General features: G+C 46.1%; 1 protein-coding gene across 5 annotated transcripts in view; it reads right to left on the reverse strand.

Annotated features, from left to right (window-relative positions):
• Positions 1–3,502: 3,502 nt before the first annotated feature.
• LOC125335726 (myosin-3-like) overlaps positions 3,503–22,288 on the reverse strand; it is a 29,206-nt gene continuing 10,420 nt past the window's right edge. For 3 of the 5 annotated variants that reach the window (XM_048323569.1, XM_048323567.1, XM_048323568.1), the window contains exons 8-41: positions 22,167–22,259; positions 21,804–21,867; positions 21,625–21,723; positions 20,229–20,332; positions 20,010–20,148; positions 19,340–19,458; positions 18,994–19,143; positions 18,382–18,552; positions 17,456–17,765; positions 17,213–17,286; positions 16,873–16,960; positions 16,669–16,786; positions 15,642–15,765; positions 15,426–15,562; positions 15,094–15,349; positions 14,674–14,916; positions 14,128–14,304; positions 13,902–14,047; positions 13,724–13,814; positions 12,916–13,305; positions 12,688–12,814; positions 11,785–11,903; positions 11,074–11,270; positions 10,716–10,899; positions 9,907–10,072; positions 9,221–9,345; positions 8,721–9,029; positions 8,433–8,636; positions 8,173–8,298; positions 6,739–6,909; positions 6,542–6,646; positions 6,373–6,468; positions 6,111–6,248; positions 3,503–3,653 (exon numbers count right to left, since the gene is read on the reverse strand). In XM_048323569.1, the coding sequence (XP_048179526.1) occupies positions 3,630–3,653; positions 6,111–6,248; positions 6,373–6,468; positions 6,542–6,646; positions 6,739–6,909; positions 8,173–8,298; positions 8,433–8,636; positions 8,721–9,029; positions 9,221–9,345; positions 9,907–10,072; positions 10,716–10,899; positions 11,074–11,270; positions 11,785–11,903; positions 12,688–12,814; positions 12,916–13,305; positions 13,724–13,814; positions 13,902–14,047; positions 14,128–14,304; positions 14,674–14,916; positions 15,094–15,349; positions 15,426–15,562; positions 15,642–15,765; positions 16,669–16,786; positions 16,873–16,960; positions 17,213–17,286; positions 17,456–17,765; positions 18,382–18,552; positions 18,994–19,143; positions 19,340–19,458; positions 20,010–20,148; positions 20,229–20,332; positions 21,625–21,723; positions 21,804–21,867; positions 22,167–22,259 (5,184 nt within the window). In that variant the 3' untranslated portion in view covers positions 3,503–3,629. Of the gene's footprint in view, positions 3,654–6,110; positions 6,249–6,372; positions 6,469–6,541; positions 6,647–6,738; positions 6,910–8,172; positions 8,299–8,432; positions 8,637–8,720; positions 9,030–9,220; positions 9,346–9,906; positions 10,073–10,715; positions 10,900–11,073; positions 11,271–11,784; positions 11,904–12,687; positions 12,815–12,915; positions 13,306–13,723; positions 13,815–13,901; positions 14,048–14,127; positions 14,305–14,673; positions 14,917–15,093; positions 15,350–15,425; positions 15,563–15,641; positions 15,766–16,668; positions 16,787–16,872; positions 16,961–17,212; positions 17,287–17,455; positions 17,766–18,381; positions 18,553–18,993; positions 19,144–19,339; positions 19,459–20,009; positions 20,149–20,228; positions 20,333–21,624; positions 21,724–21,803; positions 21,868–22,166; positions 22,260–22,288 lie in introns of those variants that run through there. The other 2 variants (XM_048323570.1, XM_048323571.1) reach the window with 2 other exon arrangements.

Consider the following 22,288-nt stretch of genomic DNA (forward strand, 5'->3'; position numbering starts at 1 on the left):
TCTCTGCAGTGCACACAGCTCTGCTCAGCACCGTACCTGGGCATGAGTGACATGCCTTGTACCTTCTCAGCAGAAACTACAGAATAAATACAGCAAATGATTTCTTCAAAACTAAAATTAAGCTTTACAAATAGTTTCAGAAGTGGGGTATGAGTTAGTCGTTTGCAGATTATCATTGTAGTGTTTCTCAGCAGTTTCCCCTCAGACTTCTGACCTTTTGTCCTCAAACCTGTTCTGAGTTGTCATTTCTTCCACTCCCACATCCTCTATCATCACTTATTTCTGTTCCTTGCACACATCCATCTTGCTTTCAGGGCCACGAGACTTTCTGAACTCCCAGCACGGTTTCAACCCCACCTCAGTTCTGTGGTTACCCTTCCACACTCTCTCTTACCAATTTTTTTCTGCAACAAGAGTCACAATATATCAAGTTCAGCTGCTCACACATAACGCATTGGGGCCCAACTCTATTTGATCTGGACCTGTTCAGGCTGCTCCTGCTCCACCTTGGTTGAGAGAGAGGACAAGACTTTCTGCAATGCTGCTGTTCCTGGAGTAAGCCCTGCCTCTGCTTTCCTCACCAGGGAAGGGATTCACAGACTGGGGCCTCTTGCTGATCTGCAAAGCAAAAGATGGTCTTCTGTGTCCACAGGCATTGCATTAACTTGTTGGTTTACAAGAGAGGGGATGCCCCATCCACCCCAAGGAGCTCTGGCTGACTGCTGGAAGTACCTGGGCAGCTGCTGTGTTGCCCATGGGACAACACATCCCAGGAGGGAATGGTCACAGCCACGGTGCTGGGCCCCATTCTGATGTTTAACATTTGAGCTGGCAATGGAGCTGTGCTGCAGCAAGTCTCTCAGGGGTAAGAATAGCAGCTGCTGTCTTGGCACACAGCACAAGTATCCAGCTCCTCCAGGGCAGCACGTTGCACTGCGACATAGAAGGCAGCCTACCCGCCCAGGAATGTCTTCAGGCGCTATTAGTGGAAGCAAATCATCCCCACAAACAGGCACGACCCCACACAGGAGTCTTGGGAGAGCGGGGCTATTTTGGGCTTTTGACATTGAGGATGAAAGGAGACACGTGATGGGGCTGATCCTCCTGGTAGGGGCCTCCTCCAAAGCTCCCTGCAGCCTTGTCCCCTCCTCTAGCAATGGCTCTTGTGAAGGCTGAGGGGCAATTTGGTGTGGCCTTGGAGCGCAGGAGGTGAGGGCAGAGGGAGCTGTGAGTTTGCTGGGGGTGCAGGGCCAGCCCTCAGTGCCATCAGCAGTGCCCAGCCGTGCTTAGGGCAGGTCCTGCCTGACGGTGTGAACCTGTCCCTGAGCTCAGGGCTTGGGGCTGCCTGCTTTATTCTCAGCCATTCCCACGAGAGTGAGAGAGATACCACAGAGTATTGCAAGGCTCCAAACAGCTTGCTGAAAGCATGCATTGAAACACAAATCCTTTGCATCCAGGAGGGTATTCACCTCTTTCCGCCTGAAGGTCTCCATTTCTGAGTGGTTCCTCAGCATCAGGAATGTTTGAGAGGCCCCTTTTCCTCTTCCCAGGCACCACAAATTCCCTCCCCAACTTATTCCCATCCTTTTAAGATCCTTTTTCTTTTTCTGGCGCGGATTTCTTTCATTCCGCTTTTTTTACATCTCATTTCTGCTTAATTTACCTTGCTTTGTGAAAAGTTGCACGTTAAGCTGTCAGAGGAGAAATCACCACTTTCCCAGAAGAGTTTTCCAGTTGGATCAACCAGCCAAGTTGGTCCCCCTTGTGATTCCATATTCAGCTGGACTGATACACAGCAGCAATGTTAGCAGGCAGGAACAAGTGGTCAGGGGACTGAGGGTGTATTGGGTAGCTTATAAAGTGCTGCCACTAAATGCAATCCCATACCCTTGGGGGTCAGTCTCATGCTAGCTCCTGGAAGAAGGCCACCTGGCACAGTCCCAGTCTTTTAAGCCATCCCCATGCACATCCAGCACTGCTGCAGACAAAGACTCCATCAGTTCATCCAGCAGACAAGAACCACAAGTCCCTCATTCATGGTCAAGTTATTTTTCCAGCAGCCTAATAAATTACCCTCCTTGGTCTGGCTTTGCCAGTACCTCTGTGCTTGTTGGGCATCCCCTGTGTCTGTCAGAACACAGTACAATGGGTGTGGGCACTGTGCACAGTCCACCCCTGGCTGCTCACTTAAAGGTCAGGCAGGTGATAAAGTCAGTCTTTACCCCCCATTTGGTGCCATATGATGTGGTTCAGGTTCCTGTGGATCACCTTGCCTGGTGATGACTGAACCAGGGCCTCAGCATGTGGTCTGTGGCATGGCAGGCTCTGTGACTGGTATGCTGGACAGGGCTGTGTGCTTCTCTGAGGATCCCCAGCACTGCAGTGCTCCCACTCGTGCTGCCCTGGACCATCATGGCTCAGCACAGGCCAAGCTTCTGTGCAGTAACTCGAGCTGAGGGTTTGTGACCATGGCCGTGCATTTCTTTCAATCTCTTTATTTCTTATTGCATGCAATTGGCAGAGCTCAAAGTGTACCACAGGCTTTCCACAGAGCTGCATTGCTGCCAGCAGGCCCTGAGCCCAAACCTGCCCTCGTGCTCTCAGGATCCTCCCCTCCAAACCAGACCTACGTGCATGGTGTGTTATGCCAACACAGGCACCATAGTCCTGGATGCAGCCAACCTGGGGACTCCAGGTGCCAGGTGGGAAAGCCAGGCTCTGGCACCTGCTGTTCAGCCAACCCTGTTGTGAGTCAGAGCCAACACAAACCAAAAGTGAATTCCACTTTATGAAATGGGAAAGAGCTGCACTGCCAGCAGAAAGAGCTGGTGCAGTGAAGGTAGGGGTTATCCTGCTAAAGCCAGCTCCATGCAGAGCCTTGCAGGGGCTGCTGTGCTCTGCCCACTGTGCTTTGAGTCTCAAAGAACCAGGGACTGTGGAGCTGGGGCAAGAGCAAACAGCAAACTTTGTACCAAAAGCAGGCAAGAGGGCTGGGAGGATTACATGACAGTGCCATGTTGATGCCAGGATACTCTGGAATGAACAATGACCGTCTGGTAAGGGTTGCAAGACTTTCCTAGCAGTTTGTAATTTTCTGTTATTTTGCACAGCTACTCCTAAACAAGTTACAAGTGTTCTTCTGCAGGTTCGTGGAGTATTGCACTGAGTAACCAGTCATTTGACATGGTGGGCTAGGGTCAGTGGCATGGCCTAGGAGCACAGCAGAACTTTGGATTGCATCCTGAGGAACAGCACTGTGTCATAAGCAGCTGAGAACAAGGTGCAGGTAGTCTGCTGAGAATGTGCTGCTTCCAGGCTACAGGAGCTGAAACAGAAGTCATCCCATGGGAAAGCAAAAAGCCTGTCAAACCTCTAGGTTTTAAATTCAGGATAAAATTGGTCAAACTGCTCAGAGAAGTAGTAAGGCTCCAACCCACAGTTTTGACTATACTTAACTTAGTAACAAAATGACTCTCATTTAAACATTCACATTTGGAGCATCTGAAGTTGCTGATATCTATTTTATTGACACTGTCACAGCAGCAATGTTTGTGTTCACAAACAATGGGAAAATTCCTACCACAGCGGGAGAGATACTTTGTGGAAGTTCTGGTTATCCCAGAAGAAGCTCATTTTTCAGTTCCTAACACCACCTGGAAAGGAGAGGCTTTGTTTAGTCCACACATGCCAAGATGAGTCTTTTGATCCCTAAAATCATCCATCTCAGTGCACCATCTAGCTAGGATGTGCAAGTGGAGCCCGAGCCAATGCAGTGGTGTCTGGAACCCTTAAAACCACTGTGTGAGTTGAATATAAGCAGGTAACACCAAGATGGCCAGTGTCCACAGCTGAAGCATGAAGAAAAGATTAATTCCATTATTTCACTGGCAAAACAGGGACACAGGTACTGCTAAGCTTATTCCTTCTTTTCAGGGGCAAAAAGCAGCGAGCCCTAAGCCTTGCATTACGGGTCTGGAGCAGGCACAGTCTGTCACCAGGCTGTGTTTCACAATCTCTGAACTTCTAATCTCCCTTCCCCCCTTTCAAAGAGGCCCCAGTCCTACGGGAAGAACGTTTTCAAGTCTTTAACAACATTCTGTTACCTGCTCTCAGAAAACTCCATTTCTTCTTCAGCACACTGAAAACAACCCAAAGCAAACACAGATACGTGAATTCTCTCACACTGAGTATTTTCTAACATCTCCCAGGTGCAAGGGAGTATCAGGCACCTCAAAGCAGGATCTAAACCTACAGGATATTGCAGAGAGTGGCCCACAGTCAGTGTGTTCAACCAGCCTTCACCTGGGGATATCCAGTAGAAGATTCCTGAAATCTTGCCTCTCTCTGGGCTTCCAATTCTGTTAGAGATTGAGCATTCCCTCTATAATGTAATCTCATATCTGGAGCCTTTGCTCAGTAACCTGGACTCAGCCATCCTAGTGCATCCCCTGGGGTGTTGGCAAGATAGCCAGGCAAGCACTGAGGAGTCAAAGCCTTTTACTGGTGCATGGCATCAGGTGAGGGTCGGAGGGCTCTGCAGAGGGACCTGGACAGGCTGGATTGATGGGCCAAATCAAACGATATGAGGTTCAACGACACCAGGTGCCAGGTCCCACACTTTGGTCACAACAGCCACCTGCAGGGGGATGCTCCAGGCTGGGGACAGAGTGGCTGGACAGCAGCCAGGCAGAAAGGGACCTGCAGATGCTGGTCGACAGCTGACTGAGCATGAGCCAGCAGTGTGCCCATGTGGCCAAGAAGGCCAATGGCACCTGGCCTGGATCAAGAATAGTGTGGCAGGACCAGGGAAGTGATTCCTCCTCCGTACTTGGCACTGGTGAGGCTACACCTCGAGTGCTGTGTCCAGTTCTGGGCCCCTCAATTTAGGAAGGATGTGGAGATGCTGGAGAGTGGCCAGAGAAGGGCAGCAAGGCTGGTGAGGGGTCTGGAACACAAGCGGTGTGAGGAGCAGCGGAGGGAGCTGGAGGGGCTCAGCCTGCAGAAGAGAAGTCTCAGGGGGGACCTCGTCCCTCTCTACAGCTCCCTGCAGGAGGGGGCAGCCAGGTGGGGGTCGGTCTCTTCTCCCAGGCAGCCAGCAACAGGACAGGAGGACACAGCCTTGAGCTGTGCCAAGGGAGGTTTAGGTTGGACACCAGGAGGAATTTCTTCACAGAAGGGGTGGCTGGGCACTGGGATGGGCTGCCCAGGGAGGTGGCGGAGTCACCGTCCCTGGAGGTGTTTAATGAAGCCTGGATGTGGCACTCAGTGCCGTGGGCTGGGTGACAAGGTGGTGATGGGTCACAGGTTGGACTCGATGACCTCAAAGGTCTTTTCCAGCCTGGTTAATTCTGTGATTCTGTGACTCACTGAAAGCTGCAGACCAGCCTCTGGAAGAGCCAACACTGTCTGTTGAGTCTCAGGCTAGATCGTTCAGGAGAAAGCAGGTTCTCCATAGTGTGTCTTCAAGTGTGAAAATGCTGTATGAGTAAGAGGATGCTGCAGAAGGCAGCCTGAAGCCAAAGTTCTCCCTTTCCTGGATATATGCTCTAGTCACTAGTTATTCTTCCAAAACATGGACTGAGAGTATTTTACCTCCAACCACCAACTGAGCTAGACTAGTGCAGTCAAAAGGCATTACACCTGCTCAGACCACATGAGGAAAGGCAGCTCTAGATCTTGTACCACTCTTGGGTTGGAGATAGACAACTGTCCAGGAAGTTCAGCTAAGGGCACAGAGCTTCTGTTCTTTTCTCAATCAGAATGCTAGTTCTGCCTGAGGCTCAAAGAAGGGCTGTTCTAGGAATGTTCAGTTAGATTGGCTCTCATTACTTTCACTTTATGAGGCAACTCCTTAAATCTGAAACTAATGTGATGAAACTGGCCAGAAGACTCATGCTCGGCACCAGAGCCTGAAACCCCAGAGTCACAGAATAAAGTCTGCTCAGAGCCTTCTCTTCCTCAGGCTGAACAACCCCACCCCACTCAGCTTGTCTTTAAAAGCCCCTTCCTTCCAGAGCTGTCATTTCCAAATGATGTCTGTACCACTGGCGAGGCACAAATCTGCTGCTAGACTTGTTTGAGCAAATAGTACACTGGCAGTAAAGCCTTACCTTTGTAGCAGGGCCTTCTCGGGCCTTAGCTCTGAGCTTATTTACTTGGCTCTCAGCAATATCTGCCCTTTCCTCGGCCTCACGTATCTTATGCTGTGCATTTCTCAGTTTGGAGAGATTAATATTGGCTTGTTCATCCTGAAAGTGCAGAACAAAAAGAAATTTAAAACCATCTGGCAACATGCTGGGGCACAGAGTCAACTTTTAAACTGACAGTCCTATGAACTGGTAAATAGGTATTTGCTTCACTTTCGTGACTCACGGCTTCCTCAGCTTGTCTTTTGTAGGATTTGATTTTCATCTGCAGTTTATCTACCAGATCTTGTAACCTAATCGTGTTTTTCCTGTGTTCTTCACACTGTGGAAAGAGAACATGCAATTGTATGTCCTTGGGAGACAAAACATCAGAATTGCTTTCTATTTCTACCCACCTGAAAAGTGAGCTCTTTGACACGCCGTTCATATTTGCAGATGTTTTTCATAGCCTCTGAAGATTGTTTATGTTCTTCTTCCAGCTCAGCTTCTAATTCTCGGATCTAGTGAATTAATCAACAATTGGTTTAAGCCCTCACACAGGACTTGGAGAAGAAAGATGTTTCTGACACCCATGTTCAGTGCTGGTACCCACCCTGGCCTCCAGCTTCTGGATCTGCTTCTTCCCTCCCTTCAGTGCCAGCTGCTCGGCCTCTTCCAGACGGTGCTGCAGGTCCTTCACCGTCTGGTCCAGGTTCTTCTTCATCCTCTCCAGGTGGGCACTGGTGTCCTGCTCCTTCTTCAGCTCTTCTGCCATCTTGGCTGCCTTGGAAGGGAGATGACACAAGAAACTGGAAGAATGTGAAAGAACAGCACCTACTGTGCACCAGCAGGGGATTAACTCCTGTGTCCTGCTGACCATTCCTGCCACCCCACTCCCTGTTTTGTTTTTTCCCTGACATGATAATGGCAAAAACATGACATGAAATAGTAGGGAAAAGGATGGGAGAAGTCTGCTTTACTGCAGACTAATTTATGTTATTTAAGACAAACTAAGATTTATTTTGCTCTCAAACATTGCATTCCTACACAATAAAATTAAGCACTTCGGTGAAATATTTTTTGAGTGACATTACTTATAATTAAGGTAAAATTCAACAAATTGCTTTGGCAGCAAAATATCTGAAAAGGTCTAAATTGAAAAATGTGAGCACTAGAAGTTTTATATAAATAGATACGTGTATGCGTGTATAATTCATTGTAATGGTTTTTTTCTCTTTTAATCAAACAGAATAAAAATTATTAAAACACAGTAACACCTCAACGCGAGGAAGAGCTTCTTTCCCTGGAGGGTGGCAGAGCATGGAACAGCTGCCCAGGGAGGGCATGGAGTCTCCCTCTGGAGACATTCCTGTGTCACCTGTTGCAGATGACCCTTCCCGGACAGGGGGGTTGGAGCGGATGATCTCCAGAGATCCCTCCCAATCATAATGATTCTGAGATTCTATTTCTTTTTTTTTCCCCCTTTTCACAAGCAAGCTGAAAAACTTTCTTTCTATTTTAATTCCACATAATCTATCTAAGTGTTGAGATTTTTGTTTGATCCTCTGCATCAAAAATCATTAGCAGAAAGAGTCCCATGACTCACCAGTCCTATTGCCTGGCTGACCTTCACAGGTCTTGCATGGGAGGATTTAGCACCAATTCTGAATGGAAATTTACAATTCTCACTTGAAAAGTTGTTAAATAGGATTTTGCAAAGACAACTATTCAAATACCTTAGCCAATTTACTGGTTTCAATACTGCAGGATTTCTTTGAGGATTACGTTTTCATGCAGCACTGAAGAAAGTTATTTTGTTTTCAACTGACTAAATGTGGGTTTAGTTCTTTGTGATGGCAACAGCCCCATCTGTCAGCAGGACATGTTCCCTGTTGCTCTAATCCTCCTCTGACACGTAGCCTTTTCAACCAGGCCCACAGACTGGTTCCTTGTCCACCATGTGACAAGAGTATTTGCATTAACTCCCAGCAGCAATGCCACTGGAAGCCTTGAAAATTCAAAGCGAAAACCACAGTAACATCCTCACATCTGTCATTGCCTTCTTTGCTCTTTCTTCAGCACTCTTTGCTTCATTAGTAACATCCTCTATCTCTGTTTGGATTTGTGCCGTATCAGTTTCAAGCTTCTTCTTTGTATTAAAAAGGCTGGCATTCTGTGAAGGAGAAAGAGAGAGGCTTTGAGTGTCTGTCTGTGGTCTCTTACACATAGAGACTATCAATTACTATTCATTCTTCCTCCATCAATCTCTGGACCCCAAATCACATCAGTCTTAGCAAAGCAAACTACCTGGGTATGGAGGAGCTGTGCACGTTCAGTGGCATCCAGAAGCTCCTGCTCAGCCAATTTCCTCGACCGCTCCGTCTGCTCCAGGGCTGCCCGCAGCTCCTCAACTTCAGCCTGCAGCAGGTTTGCCCTGCGCTCCACCATGGCCACCTGCTCCTTCAGGTCCTCCTGTGTCCTGAGAGCATCATCCAAGTGCAGCTGTGTGTCCTGTATTTGAAGAGCCAGTTTTGCCCTAATGAATTTCCCGAATACTGTGCTTAAAAATAAATCAACCAGAAGGTAAAGCAAGACCTTGAGAGCTCCCTGGATGCTGTGTAGGTGTTTCTGTGTCTCTGCAGCCTGGCGGTTGGCATGGCTCAGCTGGATCTCCATTTCATTCAGGTCTCCCTCCATCTTCTTCTTCAGCCTTAAAGATTCGCTTCTGCTCCTGATCTCAGCGTCCAAAACACTCTGCACTGTCTCCACAATCTTTTCTTGGTTCTTTTTTAGCTGGTCAATCTCCTCATCCTTGTCAGCAATCTTTCTGCTGATTTCTGACTTCATCTGAGTCAGTTCTTGGTTGACACCAAGGATTTTGACTTCTTCGTGCTCAAGGGCTGCCTTTAAAAGAAAAAGGGGGAAAATAAAGAGGAAGGTAACATTTCAGAGAACATTATTGTTGTGGTGGTACTCAGTGACTTCACAGAAACTCCTAAAGTTCGTGGCAATCAACCTTGCACACAGCTACTGCCAAAAAAGGGAACAGAAAGCTGTTCAGCATGCTCTTTACAGTAATATTTAAACTAGCTCACCTCTGCCTCCTCCAGAGCTAATCGCAGACCATTTTTTTCTACTTCAGCTTGCTTTTTGGCTTTCTCAAGGTCTCTGATCATTTTTCCATTTGCAGTTATTTGCTCTGTCAGATCAGCTACTTCCTCTGTGAGAGAAGAATGGCATCAACCAGAGGAGCTGAACTCTATGCTTTGTTGCTGCATTCAGCACCTCTTTTGCACACATAAATATGTGTACACATATGTACACGTGTACACAGTGTATGCATGTCTGTCAATATGTTCAGATAAAACCAGACAGAACCCACTCATGCAGGCTAAGTGGGGCATCAGTGGGGTTTCACAGACATCCTCACAGAGAGCCTGGAAGAGCCCTGCATGTGTTAAATCTATGGACAGGCACCTGTAAAACTCACTTTCGTGAGCTGTTCAGTCTCCTGAGGTCACTACCTTTACCTGAGAATCGCCCCTCACTGTCTGCAGCAGATAATGGAGAGCCAGGACATTTGCTTTATTAGCTTCATCACTTTACAAACATGCTTGACAACTTTTGGTAAGACACTGATATTCTGAATTAAGATGGAGAGCACAGGAAGGACAGAGTGCTGTCACTTGGTGCCCTCCTGCAGACATGAGCGTGCTCGTGGAGCACACCCTGTTGTGGTTGGTCTGTGAAAGCTAACAGGAAACCAGAGCCAAACACGTACGCTGGAGAGTGGTGTTCTCCCGTTTGATTGTTTCAAGCTGATCTAAGGTTTCCTCATAGGCACTTTTCACTTTGAAAAGCTCTGTGTTCAGTGAGCCTGATTCTTTAGAGAGAGCTTCCCGTTCCAGCTGGCTTTCCTCATACTTCCCCTTCCATTCTGCCATGACCTGGAAGACATCATAGAATCATAGAACGTTTTGGGTTGGAAGGGACATCAAAGATCACCTAGTTCCAAATCCCCTGCCATGGGCAGGGACACTTCCCACTAAGTTGCTCTAAGCCCTGTCTAGCCTGGCCTTGGGACACTTCCAGGGATGGGGCAGCCCCAGCTTCTCTAGGCAACCTGTGCCAGGGCCTCCCCACCCCCACAGGGAAGAATTTCATCCTAATATCCAATCTAAACCTACTCTCTGTCAGTGTGAAGCCATTCCCCCTTGTCCTGTCAATCTGGGCCCTTGTCAATAGTCTCTCTCACCTTTCTTGTAGCTTCCTTCAGGCACTGGAAGGCCACAATTAGGTCACCCTGAAGCTTCTCTTCTCCAGGCTGAACAATCCCAATTCTCTCAGCCTTTCCTCATAGGAGAGCCTATTATGTTTCATTTTCTGCTGGCACTGAAACTGTTAGTTTATCTGTGACTGTATTTTTTACTAGATAAATACTGCAGTCTCTGAAACCAGGACAAATTCCTACTGCCATGCCCTTGTGGCTCTAGTTAGATTCACCTTGACTTCAGCATTGACTGATGTACAGAGTGTTAGTTTGGCTTTCTAGGAAGGCTACACTTGAAAGATACTGTGCTCACTTATCACCTTATCAAAGCTCTGCTGTCTCCTGTCAAGGGCAGCTGCTGATGTGTTTGCTCTCTCTATGTCCAGCGTCAGATCCTCCACCTCCCCCTGCAACTTCAACTTCATCTTCTCCAAGGTAGCACACTTGGAATTCAGTGTCTCCTCCTGCTGCCCTGCTTCCTGAAGATGCTGACAGAGCTTTTTCCTTAAGGCACATAAATAAAACAAGCATATGATTAAAAAAATCATTGCATTATGTGTCTGATTTTAATTATGACTATATGTAAACCCCAAGAAAATAATTTAGGTCAGGCTACTAAAAGTGGGTCTATGTTCTGCCCAATATACATCGGGACAGCTCATCTCATCTATTCTGTACTTGGCCTCCTCGAGCTCCTCCGTGCGCTGAATCGCGTCCGTCTCGTATTTGGTTCTCCACTGGGCCACTTCGCTGTTGGCCTTGGACAGGGCGCGCTGCAGCTCCCCCTTGGCCTCCTGCTCCTCCTCATATTGTTCCCGGAGCAAGTCACAGTCGTGGCGAGCGGACTGCAGGGCGTGGGCCAGGGCGTTCTTGGCCTAAAAATCACCCATAGTGTCATGTATTTATGTTAGCTGTGACCAGCAGGCGACCTCATGACCTTGCACATCTGAAATATGATTCCTGCAGCTTGATCAGAAGACAAAGAGCTGGGGTTTCGTAAGTGTTCAGGCAGCTGCCTCTACCTGTCACCAACTTTTCTCAACTCTACCACTAGAAAAGACCAAAAGTGATGCTTTCACCTTGGCATATGCTGTAACTTTTCTTCCCTGTGGCTACAGAAGCTAAAGAAATCACACAGACCATGGCTTTAAAATTTAAAAACATGAAAAAATTCACCAAAACTTAAATCACTTCTAGCATGCCAGAGTCATCCTTAGCAGAGTTGTCCTAAGCCCTGCACACAGTGCTTACTGTACACATCCTGCCCAGGAGTAATTTTACTGTGTTAGACTATAGGCAATACTTACAAACTCCCAAAAGTGTTTTTTAAATGAACTGAGACCTGGATACATTTTGAAGCCTTAGCAGGTGCTCACTGGTTCACACTACCTTGATCTCTTCCTCCAGCTGCCTCTTGAGTTCTTCCACTTGCTGTGTAAGTGCCTGCTTGCTCCTGGACAGCTGCAACCTCACAGTTTCTTTCTCTTTGAGTTGACGGCTTAGTTCACCTGTGACAAGAGAGAACAAGTTCTCAATACTGTCCAGATTAAGCATCCTGAAACCAGTCATATATAATAAAAATAATAATAGGTAAGTGGAATCACACAGCACTGTTTACCTTATCAGTTGCTCCTATTGTGTACATACATCTACCATTGCACAATATATTTTACTCCTTCAAAATGCTTTTGGTGGTGTTCTTTCTTTATCTAAATTCACCTGATTCCCCAATTCGAACTGTATCCCTTATTACAGTTCTGATCCACTGGATGCTATTTTTTTCCTGAAGACAAATGCTTTAGAAAATTTGCTTAATTGTTTCTTTTAAAGCCCAATTTTAATTTTGAAGCAGTAGGATTTTATGCTGTCACACTGGCTGAACTGACACAAAATGCTGTAGCAGTTTCCCATAACTGGCCTTGTGATGCAAGAGCTAAACCCTAAAGTTTCCTTTCATAAGATTTATAGTAACTGGAAAACCTTTATTCCATGTCATCCTCTGTCCTGTGGGCTGAAATACACCTTTCCCCTTTCTTGGAGAGGTGCCTAGAGCTTATGCCATCATCTCTAGAATTCTCAGTACTTCTTGTAGCCCTCTAATATTGTCTTTTTCAGATTTTTCCTCAGCCATTTTACATTTTTTCTCAATTTTTCATTTTCGTTCTAAGATTTCCCCTGAGCACTATGCTCAATGACCTTACAACAAACTGGTCAGAGAATGGTACATGAGAGAATCTGTTTGCTACTGAAGGGAAAAAATATCCTCGCAGCACATCTTGGTGCCTTCCTTACCAGACTCTGTCTGGAGCTGGGCTTTTTGTATCACCATCTCATTCACATTCCTCTGGTGCTCCTCAAGTTTGGCTTTCATCTCACTCATCTCATCTTCCAGGGTGCGGTACCTTTTATCCAGATTAGCCTGAAAGAGAATAAGAAAGTGGAATCTGTGTAGGTGTGTTTGTAAAGTTCCCAGCGGACAGAAATACTGACAATTCAAGTACTTAAGTTAAGGAGAAACACCTTAGACTTGGTAATGGTCTCTGTACGACCAGCCAAGTCATCAATCTCCATCTTCATCTCGCTCTTCTCCTTCTCCAGCTTCTGCTTCACGCGTTGCAGGTTGTCGATCTGCTCCCCCAGCTCAGCGGTGCTGTCCGCGTGCTTCTTGCGCAGGGCAGCAGCCGTGGCTTCGTGCTGCAGCGTGGCCTCTTCCAGGTCACGGCGCATCTTCTGGAATTCTGCCTCGTGCTTCTTGTTGAGTTCTGTCTGAGCAGCGGTGGCTCCTCCAGCCTCTTCAAGACTTCCACGGATTTCCTCCAGCTCCCTCGCCAGCTCACCACAACGCTTCTCTGCTTTTGCCCGCGTCACTTTCTCACTCCTAGCCTCCTCTTCCAGCTCTGCAGCACGGGCCTATATAACGAGGTAATAGCACATCAGTAATTAAATAGGGAACAAGTAATTCAGTGCTCAGGTTAATGCATATTTGTCACAGTAGAACACCAAGCACCTTGTTTTGGAGACTATGAGCAGAACAAACTTTCTTTGAATTTCACTGTTTTGGTATCGTAGGTAAAGACTTACTGACAGGAAAGGACTTATGGATCAACTCATTCTAACTTTAGATCACAGCTTTCTGTTGTTGTATTGGGTTTGCATGGCCAGGTTTTGGCAGTGGGGGGGATACAGGCGTGACTTCTGTGAGAAGCTGCTGGAAGCTTCCCCCGTGTCTGACGGAGCCAGTGCCAAACTGTGGACAAGCATTACTCGTGGTACTACAGTTTAAAACAAGCAAACAGTAATGATGAAGTAGGTACATAAAGTCTCTTGCCTGCAATTCTCTGATCTTCTTCTGCAAATGAGTACCTGAATTTTGCTGTTCTCCAATTTTATTTTGCATCTGGTTAAAATCAAAGTCTTTCCTGTGAAGGAGATGTTCTTTTAATAAAAAAAAATATGTCCAGTTAAAGCCAAATAATACATTTTTCACCAATTTTTTTTTCTCATACTTCCTTAATTTTTCATCTAAATGTTGTTTATCATTCTCCAGATCTACTATGGTTTCCTGTGCAAGTTTCAAGTCTCCCTCAAGCTTTCTCTTTGCTCGTCCAAGGTCCACACATGCTTTTCTTTCGAGTTCTAAAGATCCTTCAACCTGCAACATAAACATATATAAACATGACTGATGGAACAACCAAAGAATTTGCTTTTTCTCCTTGTGTGGAACATACTCACATGGTTCACTTGCTGCTCCAGCTTGGTCCTAGCTTTGGTGAGGGTATTAACTTTGTCCTCCTCTATTTGCAGGTCATCCAGTGCCTGTTGCTGGGCCTCTTGCAGGGCCTTCTTCTCCTTGACTAACTTTGCAACAGTCTCATCCAAACCTGTCACTACTTCAGTCAGATTTTTCACCTATTGTAAAGCAAAATACTTAAAGGTCACTAATAATTTTGGCCCTCACATAGGCAATGAACACAGATAATGAACTTGTTGTTAGACTCCTAAAGGAGCTTAATTACTTGCATTGTATGGTCAAACTCTACAATCTCTCTGCTTATCTATCAACCCTTCAGAAGTCACAAAGCAATGCTGAACTTTAATTTTAATGCATTTTTGTATGCTTATGGGTTGGTTTTCCTGCACAACAGAGGTGCCCAGCTTCAGTACCAGGCCCATAGATGTCCTTACACAGCAGTGTGTAAGCATTCAAGTTTACTGAACCTTTACAGCCTATACATAGACAGAGAAACTGTAATTAAACATTGCAGAAATAAAAAGCACCTTGTTTTCGGTGGCATGCTTTTCCTTTTCAGCCTTGACCAATGTTGACTCAAGGTCATCAATATCTTTCTTCAGCTCAGAGCATTCATCCTCCAGTTTCCTCTTTCTGGCTGCCAGATCAGCATTCATCTCCTCCTCATCCTCCAGCTTTTCCATTACCTCCTTTATTCTTGCTTCCAGCTGGAATTTTAGTTTGATCAGCTGGTCACATCTTTCTTCAGCATCAGCCAAATTTTCATTTTCCTTTTTATAGAGAACAGAAATGTGTTTCATTGTCACACATTGGCACTGACACTTACAGAAATCACCTGCTTATTCAATGGCTGGAACGTGAAATAAAAGGATTTCCTTTCAGCCCTTTCCTGGCATCAGACAAAACTGATGTAATCTGAAGAGCCAAAAATTATTTAAATTACATACAGTTTGTACTTGCAGCTGTAGGTCCTTTTTCTCTTGCACCAGAGTCACCATTTTTTCTTCCAGTTCATTCCTCGTGGTTTCTGATTTAGCCAGTTCTTCTTTTGTTCTCTCAAACTCTTCCTTCATCATGGCCAGTTCTTTCTCAGTTTCCACACTTTTTAAGAGGGGTTTTAACTTGAAGTACAGCTTCATCCAGGGCCACTGCTTGACTTTCATGAATGCACGGATGTTGTGCTGGATGCAGAGGACGGACTCCCTGAAACCAAAGTGATCCATCAGTACTGTGAATAAAGCCCATCTTTGAGCAACCAGGCCTGGCAGAAGACACACACCTCTGGTCAAACATTCTTTTCAACTCAAGTCTCCGGAGGTATCCCCTGCACAAAGCCTGGGTCCGTGTGATCAGCTGTCCTAAGCAATCATCTCGCATCTCTTCCAGGACACCCAGCAAGCCTGCCTTGAAGAACACCTGCAGCCAAAGAACAGACATCATCCGTTGCTGGGCTTACATTTCAGTGCAATGAATGATGGCAAAATTAAACATTTACCTTAGTGTGTCCAAATTTGTACTGAGTATGATCAATCTCAATGGAAGACAGCAACTTTTCACACGCCTTCTTGCTATCAATAAACGTTCCTTCTGGAATGACACTGGCATTCAGAAGGTGGTATCTGATAAAACAAAGAAAAAGCTTACCCATCAGAACCATTTTAGTGCACAGGATGCCACAAGAACAGCTGTCAGTTTGAAGATACAGAGGAAGGCTGAGTCTGACTCACACCTCCAGCCTCAAATAGCAAAGCAGTAAGAAAAGCAGCAAATACCAGCAGGTCAGTTCAGTAGGTTCCAAGGATGCATTACAGCCCTCACTGGAACGGAGAGACTCTGCTCATCTGTGTCACACTCATTATCACCAGTTTGGTGAATTTAGCAACCCTTTATAAATGTCTTAATTGCACAGCAGTTCCCAAGACAAGATTTTTTGGTTGTGGGGTTTTATCTATAAAGGAATGTGCTAATGCTGTAGAAAGGTTAGCATGCAGAAATGTTTGCCCAGCAGAAAATGAGAGGACCATGTGGAACTAACTTGGATTTCCTCTTGAAGTCGCTTTTGTTACTGCAGCTCCATTTGCCAGTTAAACTTAACATTTCATCAAGAAGGAGTATTGGGTTTAACACAATTTCCTCTCTGTGAAACCTTTCTAGTTAGAATTATTTAAACCACGTTCTTCAAAACTCTATTAGATAGCTGTTAAATACAGGATGTGCACAGACCACCCTCTGTATTTTTGCTGAAACATGCTTGTGTCCAATTTGAGATTTAAAGCAAAGAATATCCAAACATTCAGATTAACAGGAATGAATTAAAAATAGATTTTGGCATACAGTGTTGAGGAAGGCATCTGGGTGGGCACTGCCCACACAGACCATGCTATTAGATATGTCTTCTGCTTTCCATGAGTGTTAAATATTAAAATAGTCCTTTCCTAACAACTATATCATGGACTGGTTTAGCAAGACTCTTCTTTCAAATGAATTGGGCTCAATGCAGACACAAGAATGTCATTACTGACCTCTGTTTGAAATCCCCATATGATATCTTGTTAGGAAATCCTTTCCTGCAGATCCGAATGCCTTCCAGAACACCATTACACCGCAGCTGGTGCAGAACAAGCTTGTGATCCATCAGGCCTGTGACAGAGCAACATGGGGACATACTGATTGTTCTAGCATTGGTCAATTGCTCTTTCTGCACCTTTCTATGTTTTATGAATTACCTGGGGTCTTTGTTTCATTGGGAATGATGCAACGCACAAAGTGAGGATGAGTTGTTCGTAAGTTCGACATCAGCTTATTTAGATTTTCCTGTAAAACAGAGATCATTTCTAATCTCTGTATTATCTCAGTTCTCAAAGTGATTTGGCTCTGCTGAAAAGTAAAAATTCAGAACTTTCTCCTTGCTCCTCTAGTGAATATTCTACAATCCTGTGTAGGCATCAGCAAAGTAAATGGCTACTGCTGAAGAACTTCCCTCCTGTCTAAAAATGAAAATGTGGCTGTGGAGCCAGGTGTGACAGGACTGTCCTGTCAGCAGTCTCTGCCAGAGAACACACTTACCCGAAAGAGTACAGAGACAGTTTGGAAGGAAGAGCCCTTTTTCTTGGTTCCTTTCTTCTTTCCACCATCTTCAGCTGGAAAATGAGATGACAGTCCAGCTGAGGAACTGCTGCAGATCCCTTTGCCAGTGTTGTAATTGTGCATCTAATGCACAGCACACAAGCACTGACTCAACAGTGATACATGCCAGGTAAGAGGTACAGTAGGAAACCCCAAACTGGAAACATAATCCTCCAAGCTTACCTTCATCTATGGAAGCAAAACTGGCATAAAGATGGCATAAAACTTTCATAGATGATTTCTGATACAGTGCCACAACAGTTTCATTCAGAGGGTCCTTGTTCTTCTCCAGCCAGCCAGTGATGTTGTAGTCCACTGTGCCAGCATAGTGCACCAGGGAGAAGTGGGCCTCAACCTTGCTTTTACCAGGCTTGGGCTTCTGGAAGTTGCTGGACTTGCCCAGGTGCTGGTCATAGAGCTTGTTCTTGAAAGAGGTGTCAGTTGCCTTGGGGAACATGCACTCCTCTTCCAGGATGGAGAAGATGCCCATGGGCTGAATAGAAAAATGGTGTTTTCAAATAAGATGAATTCAAGCAATAATAATACAGAGTGAAAGACATGCTAAAATTGAAGTACTGGAGGTATTTTATAGAGAATTAGCCTGGGAGAAGCAGGTAAGCAAGATTTTTTGTGAACAGCCAGCAAGATACTTAAAAGGACTCATAAGATTTTAATATACTGTTTTGAACTCCCCAGACAGCATGTGGAAAACAAAAGAATTCAGGCAAAAACTGTGTAGTAACTTCTTAGAATACAGTAGTGACTTCTTACTCAGAAGGAACAAAAAGCATGAGGCTTTCTGGCATTTGAATTCAACTGACAGAGAAACCTGAGGAAGAACGAATATGCAAAGAGAGGAGGAAGGAGGGAAGGGAGGGGAGGGAGGGAGGGAGGGAGGGAGGAAGGGAGGGCCTTTTTGGAAGACAGGATACATTCCCAGTCAGTGGATAATTAATTAATCACAAGGGTAATGTTTAAAGAAACAGAAGAGGTGAAGAGACCTGAAAGTTTCCCAGAGAGATTGTATTGAAGGCACTCAGTGCAAACACTCTAAAGAACCCTTTACAGATCCAATTTGTGTGATTGCACAAGATGCTTAAGAAACTCACCTTCTCAATGAGCTCAATGCAGGCAGCCAGGTCCATGCCAAAGTCAATGAATGTCCATTCAATTCCCTCCTTCTTGTACTCCTCCTGCTCCAGCACGAACATGTGGTGGTTGAAGAACTGTTGCAGTTTCTCATTGGTGAAGTTGATGCACAGCTGCTCCAGGCTGTTAAACTAATATTTGAGTACGTGTGTTAATAGTGTTAAACTGATACATTTTTTTCACAGAGATCTCATGGCAAGGTCAGCCAGACTGTCCCAGACAGGTTTTGGTAACAGTGTAAAGATATACCATGGGTGTCCAGGCTTACAGAAAAGTTGAGCAGTGCAGCACACGGTTGCTGCAGCCTGCATTGGCCATGTTTTGGGTGGCCCTAATGTCACTAAATATGGATACTCTCTTCTGTGGGGAGAGAGACAGCAGCTTCAAGACTATGTCTCTTCTCTTACAAAGTGGGTGATGGATCTACAAAGGCAGAAGCAGCTTCAGACAGATTTGCCTTGTTCTTGAGGGCAGCACTGGGGTGAGAAGGAGGAAAGGTCAGAGAAGTCAAACAAAATGAAAACAGTGTTTAGAGACAGGCAGAAGTCCGAGAGTACTGTGTAAAAGCAAACCTCAAAGATCTCAAAGCCAGCAATGTCTAAGACCCCAATAAAGTGCTGTCGTGGCAGCTTCGTATCCAGCTGTTGGTTGATGCGAACAACCATCCACAGGAAGAGTTTTTCGTAGACAGACTTGGCAATGGCATTCACTGCCTGGTGCACCTGCAGGGAGATGGTCACACACCTGTCAGGGCACTGCCAGTGCATCCCCAGGATAAAACACCCCTCACCATGCCCACATACACAGCCCACCCAGTGCACTAACAGGCCTTAATGGTCCCGGCCATTCTCAGCTGTGACCTGCACCCATTCCTGTTCCTGAGAGAGAGGACGGTCCCTGCTGCTCCTTGACACTCACCTGATCCACTGTTTGGCCCTTCATGACATATTCATTTCCCACTTTCACCCGGGGATAACACAAAGCTTTCAGCAAGTCTGCTGAGTTCAGGCCCATCAGATATGCTGCTTTGTCAGCCTCTGGAAAACAAAGTAATAACTTGAAATACTTTCTTCTTAGCTCAGGCACACACAGGGCATGGGAACCAGCCAGAGCTCACTCTGAAACCTGCAACCTGATTGGCTTAACCCCATCCACAAATCTTGACTAACATTCTCATTTACTTTTCTGAACAGCCTTGAAGGACTGGTCCTCATGATGGAGTGGCTACAGCAGCCCCAACAGATGTGGTGAAACCTATGAGTGCACTGTTGATGGGACAACACAGAGTTTTTCCCTTCAAGCCACTTCTCCACAGTATCACCCAAGCAGAACAAGTCTGTATGTGTAACCAGAAACTGGAGAGCACTACAGTAATGTGCCCCAGGCACAGAGTCCTACAGCAGAGTCATCAGGAATAAAGTGGATGCACAAAGTGCCTCTACTTGAGACGGTAAGTTGAAAATCAAACCTCCTTTTTATGTTTGTCAAGGAACAACTGCATCTCTCCTGGAAGATTCCCTCCATTTCTAGTGAAAAATGGCATGGAAACAGTTGGAAATAGTTCTCTTCCCAGCTATGAAGGTGTTACCTTCTGTGCCATCAGGCTCTGCCTGCTCCTCACGTGTTTTCTGCTTGAACTTCATGTTCCCATAGTGCAGGATCGCCCCCGTCAGCTTGTAAATCGTCATTCTCTCATCAGGGCTGAAGCCCAAAGTGTCAATGGCTGCCTGCACACCAGACAGATCAGCTGGCTTTAACAGTGGTGAGAGTAAAAGTGACACTGTCTCTCCTTGCTAACTGTACTCACATCTGTGGCTACAAGCTCCTCCCGGTCATCGATGCTGGCCACAGAGATCTGCCCTTGGCTGATGAAGGGATAGTCATATGGGTTGGCTGTGACAAGGAGCATCTCTGAAAGGCAAACACAGGACTGAGAGCCAGAGCCTGGCAGTGAAGATGGAACAATGGCTCAGCAAGGTTTCACAGGCTCTCCTTCCTTTTGCATCCCAAACTCTTGGTTTTCTATTAAGAGACCAGAAAGACAGAGTAAAGCCTCTCATCTGCCTTCCCCTGGCTGAGCAGTCCTTCCACTTTAATGTCGAGAACCCAGAACTGAGCACTCAGCACTGGCAGACACAGAACACAGGCCATCCACAGAAATAGTTTTTAAGAAAGAGGCCTTTAGATAAGGCTCATTTGTGCTTATCCTCATACATGATACACACTAATCCCTGAATGCACTTGCACCCCCTGGGGCTGGGTGCTGTGGTGCACATGAGTGATGCACACATGTGTGTTCATCTCCATCTAACTGAGGCCAAAATTCCCAAGTAATTTTCAGTCCTGAATCCTATGGCAGAGTAAGAGGAGAGGGGCAGGCATGCAGCTGTGTGGTGGGGCTGTGTGCAGAAGAGGAAGCCCTCTGTACACCGAGGGTAAATATGTCTGTCCTTGTACAGACACAGCAATCTCCCTGGGGAGGGAAGAGTGAGGTGGTAAACAGTCAGAGGGCACAGAGTGGGAGGGTGGGAGCAGGAGCTCCACCTTGGGAAATGTTCTGTGGGTAGTTGGGAGGGATGGGCAGAGTGGACCGAGGATGAGTGCAGTAGCTGAGTGTGTGGCAAAAGGGACAGATGTGGGGCATGGGTAGGGAATGCCATGGCAGTGGGAAGGGGGAGAAGGTCAGAGGGGCTGTGCTGGAAACAGGAAATAACTTCTCCCCGTATGATGAAAAGCTCAGATAAATGGTTTGTAGATCAGGGTACCTGGCCATCCTGCACCCAGAATTGCTTACCTTTCTAATGAAGAGTATTCCCAGGATCTGGCCCATCTAAGTTAGAATTTCCACACCACTGAGAATAGCAAGGTGTGAGGCAGAGTACATTGGCCACCCCTGCACCTCACCTGCACACAGATTGTATTACAACTTACCCAGGGAGGATAAATGGAGATGGAGTAAGCCCTAGTGTGACCCTGTTATGCAGAGACACAAGTACAGCTTGGGGAACCTGGGCAGGATGTAAATCAGCACGTGATCCCTGCTCTGCACAGACTGAGGCACTGCCAAAGGGACACCTGGGGGCATGTGACACAGGGCACTGTGCCCTGGTGCCACTGGACCCTCTGTCACTGAGCTGGCACATTGAGGGAAATGTTTCCCACACTGACTTTACTCAATGTCACCAGGTGAGGGCTGTCCTTACCAAGCAGTTCAGGCTTCTTATTGGAGAGGATCTGGTAGAAGATATGGTAGCTTCTCTCAGCTTTCAGCTGGAAAGTGACTCTTGACTTTTCCAGCAAGTCTGTAACATGTATGCACACAGACATTTTTCAGGTTCTTTACTTTCCAGCGAAGCTGTCAGCCCTCCCCCCAGTTACTCACAGGTCTCAATGTCACCAGAGGCCAGTTTTCCAGAGGTTCCAAAGTGGATACGGATGAATTTACCCTGGCAAGCAGACAAAAGGTGGTGGTCAGTGTAGAAATCTCAGAGTATTTTTACCTCTTCCGTCTTAGTGACAGCATCACCAAATCAGTCTGAATTAGCTTCAATATATAAAGATAGATAAAGGGGCTGCAGCAGTGTGAGCAGAAAACAGCTGCTAATACATCAGCATCTCATAAATAACAAGGAATTGGTCAGCAAGAACATTTTTCCCAGCCAAGGGGCTTGCAGTCACAACTAACAAGCAGGCAAAGAGCATTAGAAACACAGGAGGGCAGAAAGACAGACACAGGATGACTCACAAAGCGTGAGGAGTTGTCATTTCTCACAGTCTTGGCATTCCCAAAGGCCTCCAGCAGTGGGTTGGCACTGAGGATTTGATCCTTGAGCATACCCTGCAAGAATAATTGAATAATTAATGAAA

Source organism: Corvus hawaiiensis, chromosome 19, assembly GCF_020740725.1.
Source record: "Corvus hawaiiensis isolate bCorHaw1 chromosome 19, bCorHaw1.pri.cur, whole genome shotgun sequence".
Classification (NCBI taxonomy): domain Eukaryota; kingdom Metazoa; phylum Chordata; class Aves; order Passeriformes; family Corvidae; genus Corvus; species Corvus hawaiiensis.